This window comes from Pseudopipra pipra, chromosome 8 (genome assembly GCF_036250125.1).
Source record: "Pseudopipra pipra isolate bDixPip1 chromosome 8, bDixPip1.hap1, whole genome shotgun sequence".
Lineage (NCBI taxonomy): Eukaryota > Metazoa > Chordata > Aves > Passeriformes > Pipridae > Pseudopipra > Pseudopipra pipra.
In genome coordinates, this window is record NC_087556.1 from 22,046,055 (window position 1) to 22,063,073 (window position 17,019).

General features: G+C 34.5%; 1 protein-coding gene across 5 annotated transcripts in view; it reads right to left on the minus strand.

The window, feature by feature from the left end:
- KNDC1 (kinase non-catalytic C-lobe domain containing 1) overlaps positions 1-17,019 on the minus strand; it is a 61,329-nt gene that overhangs the window by 12,805 nt on the left and 31,505 nt on the right. For 2 of the 5 annotated variants that reach the window (XM_064662986.1, XM_064662989.1), the window contains exons 7-17: positions 12,556-12,670; positions 9,562-9,633; positions 9,399-9,460; positions 7,110-7,268; positions 6,680-6,757; positions 5,936-6,032; positions 5,601-5,763; positions 4,664-5,505; positions 4,412-4,556; positions 2,748-2,839; positions 348-748 (exon numbers count right to left, since the gene is read on the minus strand). In XM_064662986.1, coding sequence (XP_064519056.1) covers positions 348-748; positions 2,748-2,839; positions 4,412-4,556; positions 4,664-5,505; positions 5,601-5,763; positions 5,936-6,032; positions 6,680-6,757; positions 7,110-7,268; positions 9,399-9,460; positions 9,562-9,633; positions 12,556-12,670 — 2,226 coding nt within the window. Of the gene's footprint in view, positions 1-347; positions 749-2,747; positions 2,840-4,411; positions 4,557-4,663; positions 5,506-5,600; positions 5,764-5,935; positions 6,033-6,679; positions 6,758-7,109; positions 7,269-9,390; positions 9,461-9,561; positions 9,634-12,555; positions 12,671-17,019 lie in introns of those variants that run through there. The other 3 variants (XM_064662988.1, XR_010432312.1, XR_010432311.1) reach the window with 3 other exon arrangements.

Here is a 17,019-nt window from a genome sequence, read left to right on the forward strand (position 1 = left end):
GGCCTGAGATGTACTCCAGTCATAGTCATTCTTAGGTCTTTTCTATAACATCACCACCATGGGGTTGGTGCATACAGCAGATGGTTCTTTCCCAGTCAACTTTAAGAACAGAAGATGGGTTGTAGGTTGGTGATCACACTTTTGTGTCAGTGCTCTTTATTTTGGAATACTACATCTACTGTGGTTTATTGCTAAGATGTGACAAATCTTGAGGATTTTAAACCAGTTAAGAGTCAGTATTTAAAAGAAGAAAGGGTGTTTTGACTCACTATAACACAACAAATATTATCATACTTTTAACCAGCAAGTAAAGAGGTATCTTAATGATTTAAAATCAATATACTCACCACTTTTTTAGCATCTATATTTTGTGACTCACTTGATTTCTGCTTTCCAAGGTTTTTCAAGTAACTATGAACTTCTGCATCAAAACATTCAGCTCCATAAAAGGCACTGCTCCAACCAGGACTACAGCCATTAAAGTCAGGTAGACTGGGAGATGCCAGGTAGCTGTTTCCAGCTATCTTTATCGTGGCCTCTTCCTCTGGCCTTGTATTTTCTTCTGCAATGTCTGGACCAATATAACAGCTGTTGCTCTGTAGACGTCCCTCTTTCTCTATGGGGATAGTACTCTGCAGTCTCAATTCTTTTTTGATATTGTCTGAAGGTGACTCATCAAAATCCATTTCAACTAATGATGTATTTATCAGAGGCTCAGCCTTCACATCAAGATTTGCTTCCTCTTTTCCTAAAGAAGGTGTATGGGGGAAAAAGAAATAATGGTCATGTGCTGTGGTTCATGCTTTGCTGAACTTAAACACTACCCATACAAGACACTTATGAATATCTATGCACTATAACAGTGGTGTTCAATGCTTATCTTGGCTCTGTACTTTCTTTTTCTCAACTACACATTGTAAAATGATAAAGGCTAAAGGCATTTCAGAACTATTAAGCAATAGTTAAACAATGTATTTTTGAAAATTACAAAATATTTTCCATGCAACAAGCATTTAAACAAAGCACAGCAGAGCAGCTTTAAAACAGGTAAAATATTTCAGACCTATGCACACATTTGTAAAATGCTTAGCTCTTAAGGTTTTTTTCCATCCGTAAGTCTTGAAGCTTTTATTCCATACACAGAGGGCAAGAACACTTGATACAGCCAATGGGGACATAGATGTTAAACTTTCTACTCCTACAGGACTCAATCCCTTGAGCTATGACGGGACTTCTTTGCAGTTCTAACAGTTGCTACCAACCTTCAGGGACTGAGGTGACAGTCAAAAGTCAGTGCAGTGCTGACAGGAGTTTTTATACCTGTCAAAAGTCTCTCTTTTCACTTCAGCACCCTCCAGGGCTTAGATATCTCATCTTGGAGTCAAATGAACCTAAATTACTGGTGCAAAGAAATCACATACTCCATGGTAAAGTCTGGCTCTACATTTGCAATCGTTCTGAGCCAAAATAGAAAATTGTAACATAGAACAATGGCAGCCAAACACAAAAATCACAAATTTATGTTTCACTATAAAAATTAACAATGTAAGTATATAAGCCCTTCCATAAAGAACACACAGTTTATCTTTTCTCAAAACAGAGAAGTAACCAAATTCAAATACTGTAACTCAGATGAACTTTCTCGAAAAAAACCCCTCACATTGGTACAACAGCAACCAAATACAAGCTGTCCATCAATACACCAAGCCTAGAAAGAGTAAGGGTTTTGTTATAGTATTGAGATTCACCAGTCCCAGCTCAGTTTTGAGTTCAGGTAATGAAAGATGGATATTTTATAAACTTTCAATTCACGAAGTGTGTCAGGAGAAATGTAAAACCCACACTGAAGAAGTATAAATAAACAATCCTCTAATATAACCTCAATGACTGCCCTGATATGGTGTCCTGTAAACAAGTTTGTGATCAAAAGGCAAAACTACCTTGAGGAACAAATCATTTGACCCACTGTTGATATTGGTATCTATCTTTAAAAGGCACTTCAGTGTACAGAATAGGGAAATGAAAGAACTCCTAGGAGATACATAAACATTTTCTTACCTGTTCTGAAAACCCTTTTGATAAATAATTAAAAATGCCCATTTAAATCTAAAAGCAATTCAATTTCTAGATTTCTATACAATTCCCTTCACCAGAATTTGTAAATAATATTGACAATACTTTTTTTAATTTTAGTGCATTTTATTTTTATTGTTTTTGTTATACTCTCTAGTTTTGTTTTAATCCTGATAAGTGAACATTGAAGGACCAGATCTACTGCACAGCCATCCTTCAGTCAACTTCTTCAGTAAACTCTAATGAGTCATAAGCATTTTCTAAAGCTCTTCTCTCTGCCTAGCTAAGCTTGCTATGCTGTGTGGAGCTTACCCAATATGACTATCCCCCCCTTCTTCTCCCTACTTTAAAGCATGCCACTAGAACATCTGCTAGAACACAGGAAAATCACATACAGCAGTTATCATTTTGGGAGTTTTCAACAGACACATCCATGTAAACAGAAGTAACTAAATGACATCCCACTCAATGACATTGGGTCATATGTAAGCTTCATATAAAACACACTTATGTCCTCAAGACATTGATAATGTTCAGATTCAGTGATACTCTCTCTAAGTGTTAAGGCAAGTGTTTTCCTGAAGACACACCCAAAATGTCGATCTCTCAGAGCTTGTGCCATTGATAGATTCCCAGCACCCATAAAGATCTAGAAACATGAAGTGCTTTCTCACCCTCTGTCTGGTCACTGCTTGCCAAAAAGCTTTCAGATTTGTTCCCATCTTGGAATATATTGACACATTTTGCATCACTTGATTCAGTTATGCTGAAAAACAAGAAGATTAAGAAAAATTAATGCTTCATATACTTTTATATTTACATCACAGTACAACGAAATTTTACAAGTGACTTTACCATGTACGTGAAGGCCTTCATAGCATTTATCTACTTCCTAAAGTTTGCATGTTCAGCTTTGGTTATTATTTTACAAGAAAAAATTTAAATGGATATTAAAGCCCACTGAGTAAGATACAGAGATTGTCTTTAACAGCATTTGACAGAATTCCAACAGATGTATCAGAGCACACACACACAGAATGCATAACTCCAGGCATAACTTTAGACTGCAAATTACTGTAGTGGGCTTTTCACTCAACATTCAACCTCTGGATAGCAGTCTGAATCTAAGTCATCCCTAGTAAGAATAATCATAATTTTAAGTCAAGGAAGCTAACAATTAAAAACTGCTATAGTCTTTGTCAAAGTAATGTTAAGTAAGCAGTGTCTCAGATATTTTAAGACAAGTCTTGCATGTGATCTAAAAGCTAGACCTGTATTTTTCACTGGGTAATAACTGATGACCTTTTCACTCTCACTTTCAAAATCTTCACTTTGTTACGAAAGTTCATACAGATGATGACCTCTTCATACATTTCAGCAATTCAGCTGCAATAGCTCAAGTTTCTCCTACCATAACAGTCAACTCTGGGGAACTAACGCCCTGACCTCCAACCAATTTTCAATATCTTCTTAAAAATCCCAACCCAAATGGAAAATAGGCCAGCATGCCAAGGTCTGGTACTTGGAGGTCATGATCTATTATATCTGAAACTTGCTGTAAGGATTATCTTTCAACACTGAAATTTTTCTAAACCATATCACCGAGCTTCTTTCTCAAAACTCGAAATTTGTAGTTCCAAAAACCCCCAAATTAACTTTGACATAATGTGATTACAACAGTCTTCAGCAAGAAGCTTTTATAGAAGTGTTCTACATTTGGAGGCTGCAATGAAACAAGAATGTTTTTTGTTATTTTTCAGGTAGATAGGTATGTCACTGCAGATAAAATAGGTAAAATGAGAAATTCCTTAAGCTGGTGTTTTCTCATTTAACAGGCTACTTACAAAAGACTGCCAGGAGGAACGCTGAGTAAAATTACACCAGTTAAGCAAAACATTTCTAGAGAAGCTAAGTTAATTTCCTTTTTCTTGGATGTGAATAGAAAACAAGGATGTATAAAACAACTAATATCAGACTAAGCAAACCGAACAGTAAGGAGAATACATTTAACTTCTAAATTAACAGCCTCCTTTTAACAAGACTATGAAGCTCTCCATCAATGGTTGTAACCAATACTGATCAGAATTAGGTTTCCATTATTAAGCTATCCTAAGAGGAACTATAGATAAGTGTAGTGGAAAATATTTTTGACTGAACCATTAAGCACTATTTGCCATGGAGAAAGGCATGAAATATCTAATAAAATGTGAAATTAAGAGTTCACAGAAAACAAGTAAGGATACCTGAAGAGAAGCAGCATATCCTTTCCTGCTTCTAGAAAGTAGGGATGAAAGTATTAAATTCAACTGCAACAACAAAAAAGTTGAAAAACACCTACCATAAGTGTGAAGATCTTTCTCCATTTACTACCTGATAGAGATTCTCTAGTAATTTTTCATCCCAGTATAGGTCACAAAACTTCTCACAAATTCTATCAGAGAACACACCAAACTTAATTTCCTTTAAGTTTAAAATGAAGTTACCTTGTTTAAAATAAGAACAGAAACAAACAAAAGAGGGAGAAAAAAGACATTAATAACAATATTCTCACAAATCAATTATAATAATATACAGAAGAAAATGCATATACCCATATCAAAAACTTCAACTCCATTCTCTAGATAGCCATCAAATGCAAACTCCTCTTGTATAAGATGAATCACTTTCTGAAGTAAAGCATCACTTGTTCTGTTCTGATGGGGTAGGACTTTATCATCAAAGAAATTATAATTGTCTTTATTCACTGAGGTACATAGTGTGTGTTCTTGTTCAGTGAAAATACTGTCTACACTGGTAGCACACTCAGTTTCTTGGCAGTTGGTTTGAATAACTGGGCTTCTTTTATCAAACTTGTTCTGTGTGTCAGTATTCTCATGACTTTGCATATTACCAAGGGAAGCATCTTCTGTTTGCATGCTCATTTTATAACTTGCAATAGTACTTGAAAGTAACACTGGCAAACTATGATAACAATCATAAGCAATTCTTGAACGAAGAGGCTTATTTTGTATTTGCTCTGATACAGCTAAATGTACCGGTACAAATGTCAACACTCTTTTCTCTGAGTCCTGTTTGAGAATAATGTTATTTATATGAAGAAAATTAGGAGACGTAGGACAAGCTAAGGAGCTGGAAGGATCTTCAGATAAAATGCTTTTTCCTTGTAGAATATGTGAGGAATCTGATGGTGATGGTAATGTAACTGAAGAAGTAAACGTATTGACTGATTTTTGCTCTTCTGAGGATAACTGGAATGAGTGGCCTGGAACTTGTAAATCACACTCAGGTGTTTCAGGCGCAGTTTCAACAACATCTGTGTACTCAATACCACAGCATTTAGAGTCTTCTACATATCCTGGGTTGTTGTGGTCCATATGGTTTTCTTTTCTTTTCTCTTTCTTGAATTGCTCAGAAACTGGTGCGTGAACCTCTCTGGAAAAGAACAAAGGAATTTTTTTAAGGACAATTCCAGTAGATTTAACAATGAAGTCTAAATTTTAACTTATTCTTCTTTAGGATATACTAACTTTGTTATATTTGCATCTTGTTGCAGAATAATAGGCTTAAAGTGAGTTGCAGGAGAGGTGAATGCAACAGGTAATCTAGCTTTCTCACAATTTAGTGAAATCTGGCATGGTACTGGTCCTTTAACTGCTACAAGTTTACTTTCACTGGTAAAAGGCACAAATCCTAAAAACAAAAACACAGAAAGATGAACAATATGAAAACTATAAATGCAAGGTAAATAACAATCAATTTAGATAGAAAAACAATTGTATATCAGACTGAGAAAAATCTTACATGGAGTACTGATCTAGAAAATACTAAAACAAAGTAAACATGTCAGAGCCTGACTGCTTACCTAGACTTGACTCTGAAGAGTCCATTTCCATTTCATGTTTTTCATTTTTAAATTCAAAAGCAAGCTGATCTTGGGACAAGACTTCTTCTTTAACAGCCTAACAAAAATTGAAGCCCAAATTGAATTTATTAGCATATTCTCTGTTTAAATTCTGCTCAGCACGTTACTTCAAAAAAAACCCCCAAGCCTCATATAGATCTAGAATGTTGCAAAGCAACAACCTGGTCATGCCAGGGTGGAATTTTAAAATAAATTACATACAGAATTCTAAGGATTGGTAGAACTATTTAGAAATCTTGATAACACTCTGTTTCAAATCAGAACTTTAAGGTAATCAAAGTTTTGAACAAAGTCAGTTCCATGGATTGACTGAATGCTGCATGCATTACATACACACATTTGAAACATAAACAGAACACAACAATTACATATTACTGTCTTCTGATAAGAGGGGTGCTAAATAAAAAGACACATTATGAAATTAAGTCACTGTTCTTCACCCATACAGATTGTGGTGTCAGAGCATCACAATCTGTGGAGTGATCATTCTGAAAGCGAGACCTAGGAAAAGGCAACACCTACAGACTACCTGAAAATAAATAAAAAAAAACCCCAAACCCAACAAACCCCCAACAACAACAAAACCAAATCTAACTACACTTGCAGGGCACAAAATCTTACTGGAAAATATTTACAGAATTAATTGAAAAAATATACAAAATTAAAGAAAGGTGGTACTCTTACCTCAAAGACAGATTTACTCAATAAGATCAAAATATTTTTGCTGTCTATACCTTGTTCAAGTAAATAATGACTGCATGTCTAAAAAAAAGACAAAATGTAATCTTCAGTCAGTAAATAAGTTTTCAATCAAGCGAGGTATTCTTGGACAAGGACAAAGTCAAGATTAATAGTCAATTAGAAGTAATCTAAGTTTAGAAAGTCTTATGAACCTACTCAGAGTACCTTACTGACAATTTCAATATAAATTAAAAACACACCCCTCTGTGTCCCTAAGGAGGTAACTTTAAAAATAAAATCCCAAAGTGAATGGTTATGATTTAATTAGATACCAGCCTACTAAAAATACTAAATCATTATTTTGATTTTCAGATCACTAAAATGAGAGTTAGACACAACTAGACTTCACATAAAATTGCTTAAATCTAGCAACCTTAATTGCAGCAGCTAGAGAAGGTCTTTCATCAGGGTTTTTTCTTGCCATATCCAGAAGTAGTTTTTTTAATTTTCTTGGCAATACTAGTTTATGACTTGGTGGAACACTGTATTTTGCAGCCATCCATAGAACTGCAGCAACACCATAAATGCAGACCTATTGGTATAATGTAAGAGACAGGAAAGATATAAGCAGCCAAAAATAATAGCCTCCACTTCAAAAACAATTCCAGTAAATTATCCAAAAATTCCTCCCCATTCCCTGTCAAAAAAAAAAAAAAAATTACTAAAGCTTTCAAAGTACAGATTACATTCATGGCTTTTCGAGGTGTCGATGAAAATCCCAGCCCATTTTGAAAACTATTTGATGCAGGGCCAATAATTTTCTACTGTTGGAATAACAGACTTCGTCTTTGTCTAGGGAAATCATTCAGGGAAAAAGTATTTTAGAACCACTTTGAAGAATTCCTTTCTCATGTATAAAGATTGCTGCAAGCCTCAGAGTTCTACCATAAAACCAGGCCAATCATGATTTATTTAAAAAAGGTCATGATAATTCAGCCAGTAAGTGGCACACAGTAATTATAAGCTAGCCAGTAGAACTCATATTTTACAGAGAAGATTACACCTGTCAGAAGACTGAGGTACTGCATATTTATTTTAGCAATTATTGTGCTACCTGCAGCTAAACCAACTGAAGTTCCCTCAATAAGGGACCTTGAAATGTACTTGTTCTTCACAAGCTTTCTTGTTTCATTTGAAGAATTACAGTTTTAAGACAGAGTCAGATTTAGTCCACTTAATGCTTAGTTTACCTATGTTAACGTACTATAAATACAACTTTAACAAATTTAAAGCACTATACTTCATGTTGCCTCTGAAAGATATTAAAAAGGTTCAGTGGACAGAAACCTAAGCACAGCATTAAATAATGTGGTCCCACAAAACAATGTGTTCTAGTACTCTTTCAAGCAAAGTGAACAGCAATCAACAAAATGTAACAAGGCAGTTCACTATAAAGGAAATAATCTGTGAACTATTTGAACTATTGAGCAAAAGCTACTAATAGCTACAAAAACATCTGAAGTAGGAGAAAGGAACTCCATTAAACAAAAAAAATTCTTCCCCTTAGGCTCAGGATTGCAAGACTACCCAAAATTTATTAATTTAGGAAAATCTTGCCATCCAGTCCATCATATTCTTCAAAGCAAGTTTTCTTTTACTTTTATCGTGGCTGGCACTACAGAGTCTTCATTCCCCTACCCTAATTTGAACTAAATGTTCATAACCTGAAAGTTATACCATTATCAGGAAAAAAGCAAGAAAATGGATCAGCTTATTTTATATATAATGTTGTAGAAAAATAAGGAAACAGATTAGTTCAGATATTCTAAAGAAAATGAACAAAGCACACAGACTTTAGGATTATTAATTTCTACTGTCTGGTGAAACTGCTGTATTGTATTTCAGGGTTAGTTTAAGCTTCTGAAGCCTTTGAAAAACCTGCACGTTGGATCAAAGCACTTTAAGGAAGATATACAAACATTTTCTAGTTACAGAAATTTGAATGTCTTTAGTATATTTTTTATGAAAACCTTTTTTCTGAATCATGATTATTATGTCTAATTTCAAAGAATTCATGGGACACAAGGTGCATATTAGCTAATCTCTTTTCTTGTTACATAATTCTGTTTCCCTAACTTCAAAGATCACTGTTTGCAATTCAGATGCAGTTGCAGTGGAGACACATTCACCTGCTATTTGACATTTTTATTATCTTCAGTCTAAGAGCACCTTATGGCTTTTATCTATAGCAAGAAGCTCTAGGAAAACTGTATTGGTAAGAGACATAATTCATAACGTTCCCATAGTAAAAACATACTGATAACGATATTTTTATCCAGTCTTCTAAATGTGATTAATGTCTGGGCTTTAGCCTAGACTGTCTAAAATACTGATCTTAGTGTGAACTTCAGAATGTGAAAACATGACTTCAAAGTCTGTCTTACTGCTAACAAGCTGAAAATAATTAAGTCTTATGGAAAACTATTGAATAACAGATTTTTGGCACTTATTCCAAGAACTCTGAAAGGCAAAATTATAAAAGCAACTAATTCATGGGAGATCAATATGTTAAAAAAATCCCCACAGATAACCAAGAAATATTGGGAGAAATGAGAAATATTAACACAATTTTAGAAGAGTTTAGCTTTCTTCCTAGAGTAGCAGAAAGATAAAAGTGTCTTTTGATAAAATAAAAAGCAACCTATATAACCTACCACATTACCTTCTCAGTATCTACATCCTCTTCTTCAATTTCAGGAGCTAAATAAAACACATCACAAGATTCTAAATGAGAAAAGAAATCAGAAATAAAAGGTAAGAATTTGCCTTCTTCTCCACTCCCCCTCTAAAGAAATAAAAGTCAAGCATGCAATGTATTAGTTTACCTTCACCTTTTGGAGCAGAAAAGAAGATATTTCCATGGTAGTCAATCAGCACGGAGTCCAAACATAAGACCACTGCAAAAAAAATCACAAAAGAGCAAGGCATAATAAGTATCTGTTCCTGTAACTATTTGAAACTAATAAAAATAAATAATTTAAAAAAGAATTTGCAGTGTCAGCAATTACCCTACGATAAATGATGCTTTAAATAACACTTATGCTAGAACAGATACCGGCCAATAAAGAGACAGTAGATGTGTAATTACCCAAAGCAACTCCTGCAGAACAAAGACAAAACCTGGAAGTTTATTTTCTTTTACCCAGCACTGAAAAGGTAAAGAAAGAAACAAAACATAAAAAAAGAAATATAACAGGTAGATGTACTCTAGTCTTCTCATAACGTATCAAAAAAACATAGATAATTTATCTTAAGCATTTAAATCTCTCCTTTCTTTCCTCCTCTAACCCCACAAAAATAGAGGGTCATTATCTGGAGAAAGCTGAGACATACGTGGCCAGATCCAAAACTCCTCTAGGTGTGACAGGATATGAACTGTTTTGCACAGTTATAATCACACACACTCTCTCACTGAAGAAACGTTACAGAGGTCAGTATGTGCAAGGCCATGAAATTTTCCATGGATAAAAAAAGAAATAATGGAATTCTAAAACTATTTTAAATGATGTCATGCCTTCAGGAGCTTAATATTAAGGTCAAGAGATCACGTTATATAAATCTGATGATGAAAAACTTGTGATAACAGTGTCTCTCTATTTAATAACTTCAAAGCATACTGTAATTTAATGTTTCAATATAATAAGCCAACTGGTCAGCAGTGTAGTCCTGTCTTTGTGGACTACCATCAAATACACTGTCTTCTTATTAAAAACAGAGTACTAGAAGAATAGATTCTTGCATTAAATAAGAGATTAAAGCATTAAATTGATTAATTACTTAAAATATTAAATAGTTCTAAGAGCAAAACAAATATTAATTTATTATTAAATAAGTAATTGAAGAGGTCTCAGAGAAAAAAAATAAAGTAAGAAAAAAAGGAAATACTACTTTTGCTTTTCTAGTTACTCATACAAAACACATAAATAAAGGCTTGTCTACTACCTTCAATAATATTTAAGCTGGACCTGAAGCATGTGTCTTGAAAAGCAAAGCCTTCCTGAATGGGAACCTTTGCTAGTTATTTCTGCAGAGGCAGCTTCATGCTCACTGTCCTTGCTTCTCAGCAGTTAATGCCTCTGGGCCTGAGTCTGCCACAAAGTTCACACAAACCAGATCTCAAGGTGTTCAGTGCAATGTACGAATTCTCACTTGGGCTCCCTAAAGCATCCATGAGCAACATGTAAGCAACATCCTCTGATAAGAGGAGAGGAAATAAGTAAAGTCTCAATGGAGGTTACAAACAACTTTTGTAGCAGAATTGAATTAGAAAAACACATGAAAAGGCTAGCTTTGGGTTATGTTTTCTTAGCCAGATAATTTCTGCTTAGGATAACAAAAAAAGTGTAATCAAGGAGGAAAAGTGGAAGAACAGCATAAAAGTGGAGGAAAAGGCTAAGTTAATAAATAAATACACCAGCTTGTTCCACCTTTCATATATTTAACTATGACTCATCAGTTAACAGTCTTATTCTACCATTGTCAAGACAAAGGATATTTTAACAATATATATTCAAAATATATATCAGGTTCGCCTTTAATTAGTTATTCCAAAGGAATGCCGAGAGAACTTCATGTGTGTAAGTAGGCACCAAAGTAGTAATACCACTGTAAGTCTTCCCACAACTTCCACACAACTACTCTCAGAACAGGCAGAGAACCCTCTCACAGAAACATTCTAAATCTGAAAACAATATTGAACTTCAAGGCAGCTTTATTTGTCAAATATAGCATTTTAAGTAAGGTGTCTTCCATTTGGTGGTTTGTATCATTATGTTTACTTCTGTAGGCTATGTAAGGTTCAGATGACAACTCTTTAGTATTTTTAAGACATGCATTCTGGGTGGATGTAAGTGCAGTAACAGAGGCTACCTATGCATATTAAATTAGAATCTGAGCCATTATGTGCAGTCATCTGAAATCTTCACAAACATTAGGAACATGTTATGAGGCTGAAATAATCCTGCTGTTGCAAGGTATATTAAATACATAGTTTTATGGGTAACTTTTCTCAAAGTGCTCAGAAATCTTCATTTATGGCTAATTTCCTTTCAAACAGTCTTATATCATAAAAGATAAAATAACTGAAGCTGAAATCCAAAGAGATGCACTAAGTTTTCTGTACCTTACTATCCAATTGTTTATATTCAGTTACAGACTTCAAACTCATCCCTGTTTCCATAGACATTCAGAATGTCTATGGAAATTTAGAATGGTCTTCTTCTGAGCTACAAGCAACATATTCCAATTTTGTCAAAGGACAGTTCCCCGTTCCTCTCTCAGAAGTTTACTTCTGATAATTCTTCTGTAAAATGAAGCATGGGGGATGTGGAAGGAGCAATGTCATAACAAGACCTTGGATGCTTTAAAATGACAAAGCCCTGTATTGTCAAAAATACATCAGGAATCATTTGTCAGAAAGAAATTCAGGCAAAAGAGGAGATTTTAGGTTTACATACATATATATATATATACACATACACAAAACTTATTTCCTCCTGCTTTCAAGTCATAAGTACTTTTCTTAAAATTCACAGTACAGTTTCTCCATCCCCAAATTTTTTTCACTGCTTGAAGTCATAAAGATTAATTTCTGCTGCAAAAGCCATCAAATTCAGAATAAAGAAAAAGAAGGTATTCTATATATATGGAAGAAAACTTCAATTGAGTAAAATTTCTAAGTCGTGATTTAAGAGAGTGAAATATTGTCTCTTTTGTTCTGTACACAAAATGAAAGTTGAGATACTTTCAAACAGAATAAAGAAAAGATTAACATGGTGAACATAAATAACAAGGCAAAATATTTATTTTTAAGATTATACCTGGATAATCTATGCAAGTCTGTAGAGCACACAAACACTCATGACATAATGCCCAGAGTTCATAATCTTTCAGAGGTCTTCCATATGAGGACAACAGAAGTTTTAGAGAGATCCACTGAAAAAAAAGAGTGAGGATGCAGAAAGTTATTAAAAATAATCACAAATTAAAAACGTTTACTGGTGCAATGAAAAAGTAAATCCTAATATAAAACACATTCAACTAAAAAGCTACAAGAAAATATATTTATTGCACTTACCAGTAACAAATTAATACTACTTATTAAAAAGCATAGCACAGTTAGCTAGCTGTATAAATGAACCAGTAGTTTCTTAATTGCATAATGGAAGAGTAATTCAAGTGAGATCTGAGCAAAAATAGGAAAAGTGAGCTGTCTGGAAGGTCTTTCTTACATATTAAGGAAAGACTCTTCTAGAATGTCTACTGTGTAATAGACATCTTTTATGATTAAACAATTACATAATTATAGGGACAACACCTAGACTAAAAAACATAAAATTCAAATGATTGCTATTAACAAAATAGTCCCACATTCAAATTCTGATTTACCCTGACAGTTGCATTACATGTCTTACCTTAAAGATTTCATCAACATCTCTTGTTCTTCTGTGAAAGATCTTAACAATATTGACAGAATTAATGACAGATTTAATTGAAGTCCAAGCACATAGTTCTTTTTTAAATCACTGGCTGCTCAATTTTTCATAACAGAATTTCTTTTTCTGGCTATCAATTTAGCTTTTGATACCTGGCATAATATCTTATTGTGACAAAGGTACTGCTCCATGGAAACTTACTGTTCTTCAGAGACATGCTTTACATTTTGTGATTTTTTTTGGCGGGGGTGGTGGTGGTTGGTGTGTGTTTGTGTGAATCTAATAACTTGACACTGACAGCAGTGCACAGATATCTCCCTGAGCAAACCATGCTAATGGAAAAGCTTATCTCTAGTAGCGGCCCTTGACATCAGCTGGACTTTACAATCTCCGTTCACCTACAAAGGTACACTAAATATTCACTGCAGGCAGAAATGTCCAATCCACCTATTTTAAAAAAGGGCACAGCACATTTTCTGTGGTATATGCAGTTCTGAACTAGTCAAATTTAGGCCATTTGAATTGGTCTAAGAAAGGAATTACCAGAAGCAATTCAGGACTAACTCAGGAAAAAACAATCTTCCCCTACCCTCCAACCAAACCAAAAACACCCCAACACAAAACTGAAGCACAAGAGACAAACAAAACCCCCTCTGAACAGTTCTGTTGTTTTCAGACACCTTTATAACCCAATCAGTATTTGTAAAATCTAAATAGACTGAGGGTCCTTCTCACACACAGCGCCAGTACATTGTTTGACAAATTGGCCTCTGCACTGTCATTTACTACAGTCAATTCTTCATGATCCTGTCTACAAAACACCCTTCAGTGAGGTGCTCTTTGGGTTTTATCATAAAATATGTGATACACAGACAACTGTATTGAATTCATAAAGATCAACAAACAGCTTCAGTGCAATCTATTGAGAAAAGAACCACATTAATTTCTGTAGCTGAAACTTTGTTGATAATTTAATATTAACCAGAATACCTTCTCAAAGAACACAATACTTTGGCTTGTACTGTTTAAATACCTTTGAAGGTGAACCAGGCAAACCGTAATTTTTTAACAAGATGTGCCACGAAACACATCTTTTGATTTACTGAAAACGTTTTATATTCTGTCTACCTCCAACAGATAAAATGAACTTGGTGCTTTTATTCTATCCTCCATTGTGGCACATTGCAAAAATTAGTAACTTCAGCACAGACAGATTTGAAGCCAGGTGATAAGACCCAGTTTCATTCTCAAGTTTTGCTATTACCAGCACCCTGGAGTGCAAAATTCTTTCATCCATGTGTTCTTTTACTGGAAGCTCTTGAACTGTCTGATAAAAAGGCATCAATCACACAGCAGGAAGGAAAAGGCCAGACAGTCAAAAGAATGAATTAGTCTAGAGAACATACAAGATACTTCTTCATACTGTTGACAGATTACTATTCTTGATCAGTACTGTGTTTCCCCCTCTACAGCACCCTGGTTCTCAAATATCTTTGCTCACGGACACTTGACAAAGAAAAGAGCAGTCAAATCTTCAAATCAACCCTGGACAGTTGACATGAGTGGAGAGAAATTTCACAGACTGACTAAAACATTAAGAAGGTTTTGGGATTTGGGAATATTTTTGTAGTAAGTACACACTAGTGCCACATGTTTCTCTGTAAGAAATCCCTCCTCTTGAAGTTTGTCTCTAGAGGCTCTAAAAGCTGCAGCGAAGAAAGATGAGACTTCCCCTACTGCATATACAAATCCCTCTCACTTCAGGAGAAGATGATGAATAGCTAGCAAGGGCAAGGAGAATCTCTCACTAAACTGGAGATTAAAGTTAGCTGTACAGCAGAAAGCCGAAAAGTATTTCTCATCAATTCTGGGATATCCAAACTCTTTGGAATAAGAAAGAAATGGCAGACAGAAATTTAAGCACAGCAGCAAAGCAGGAATAAACTCTAAGAGCAGCAGCAAAAGTTTATAAGAAAGAGGTGTCAATAATTGATAATAAAATAAGAGGATGAAGAGGCACCAGAAAAATTCTGTTTTAGAAGAAAAAAAAGTACATAGTAAAAGCAAATCTTAGCAGAAGTGAGAATCACTGCTATCCGCAAAATAGCCAGATCAGTCTGAATCACAAAAAAAAAAGGATGTGGTTACAGGTTGGTGAACTTTGTTTAAATGTATATCCTCATTGTTTCTCTGGCAGGCATTCTAAAGAAATAAGAAACTTCAATATTAATATTGCTACATAGTATTTGTATGCTGGTTGTTCTTCTTCGATGCTAATTACTATCTGCACTGCTATTGTCTCTTACTCAAATTCTAGTCTCTCCCCACCCTGACCATATAAAAAGATTTTTTTCCTGGAAGAACTTTCTGAGAAGGTCATTCTTCTAGTGTCCTGATTATTTCAAATTCTCACCTTCCTACATCAGAAAGAGAATTGTGGAAGACTTCAGATGTAAACTGAAGGTGCAGACCTGCTGAGGACCTATGCTTCTTGTAGCAGTTATCCCATGTAGTCAAGGTACATGATAAGTCATATTTCATCACACATTTGCATCTGTGACGAAAACCATGTGCAGTCTGGTTAAAACAGTTTTCAAAGGAAAAATAATACACTTCTCAACCTGAAGTTAGGAGGTAGTTATTATGGAAGCCTCAGTCCTTAAATAAAGGTATTTAACATAACGCACCTCATACCTCACCTTTTAGGTATTTAACACAATGCACATTTTAATTTCACTGAATCTGTTAACTGTAAAACTCCTTATTTTGGCATATGTCTCAGGTTTGGTCATTTTGGTTTTTAACATGCAAGTCTTTGATTCGTAAAACAAAAAAATCCCCACTCAACCACCAAGAAAAAAAAATCTGAAGTGCTGGAAAACACGATTAAAACTTTTTAGTCAAACCACCTGTAGCACACGTTGTTTCTTAACTATCTATTCATATATTTTAGCAAAGCAAGCTCAAGACAACTGTTAAGCATTCATAAGGCCTCAAGTCCACTTCATTTAAGCCATTAACATTATTTTTATATTGATGTTCAACATTCATTAATATATTATCACTAGTGAAATTGCACCAAAGAGGAAACAAATTTATAATCCAATGCCTCTTCCTGGTTTTTTACATGTTCTAAACCAGACTTTTTTGTAACAGAAATTATATATCTCAGTTTTTAAAATATGAAAAAGTTTTTCACTGTACAGAAATTTTGTTAGAAAATATGAAAAAGCCAAATGACCGATTCTTGCTTATAGTTGCATACTGGGGCCATTTTGTTTTACGCCCAAAGATGGCATTTTAAACCTCACTTGTTGGAAGAGTGGCTTTTTTTTTGCAGTTCTGCAAAAATCATTTATGAGATCTTTTACTTAACTGTTGGTACCAGAATTGTAAAACCCAACTTTTAGTAAAGCATTCAGACTATGCAAACATACTCTATTTCATTAACATAATGCTGGCGTGTTTTAAACAGCCAAAAAAATATTTTCATCATTCTTTTCTTAGTAAGTACTATTCTGGGAATTGACAACTTTTCTTTCCTTCAAGTGTTATTTCCCCAGTGTTAAAGTGTCAGCCTCTAGCTACATGGCTTTTCACTTTTCTCATGTTTGACAGGGTCTGAATGACCAACAGGAAACAAACTTGCATATGCCATTAACCCTTCCCAAGTAAAGCCCATAGCATTTATACCACAGAGAAACATTTAAAAGGATTAGAGATGAGACACACCTGATTGGAATGAAACTGGTTAGAGAAATAAAAGATCCCCACTCAAACTTGAAGTGAAAAATATTTATTTATGGCATGCAAAACTCTAAAAGTTACTATGAAAACCCTCACAAGATA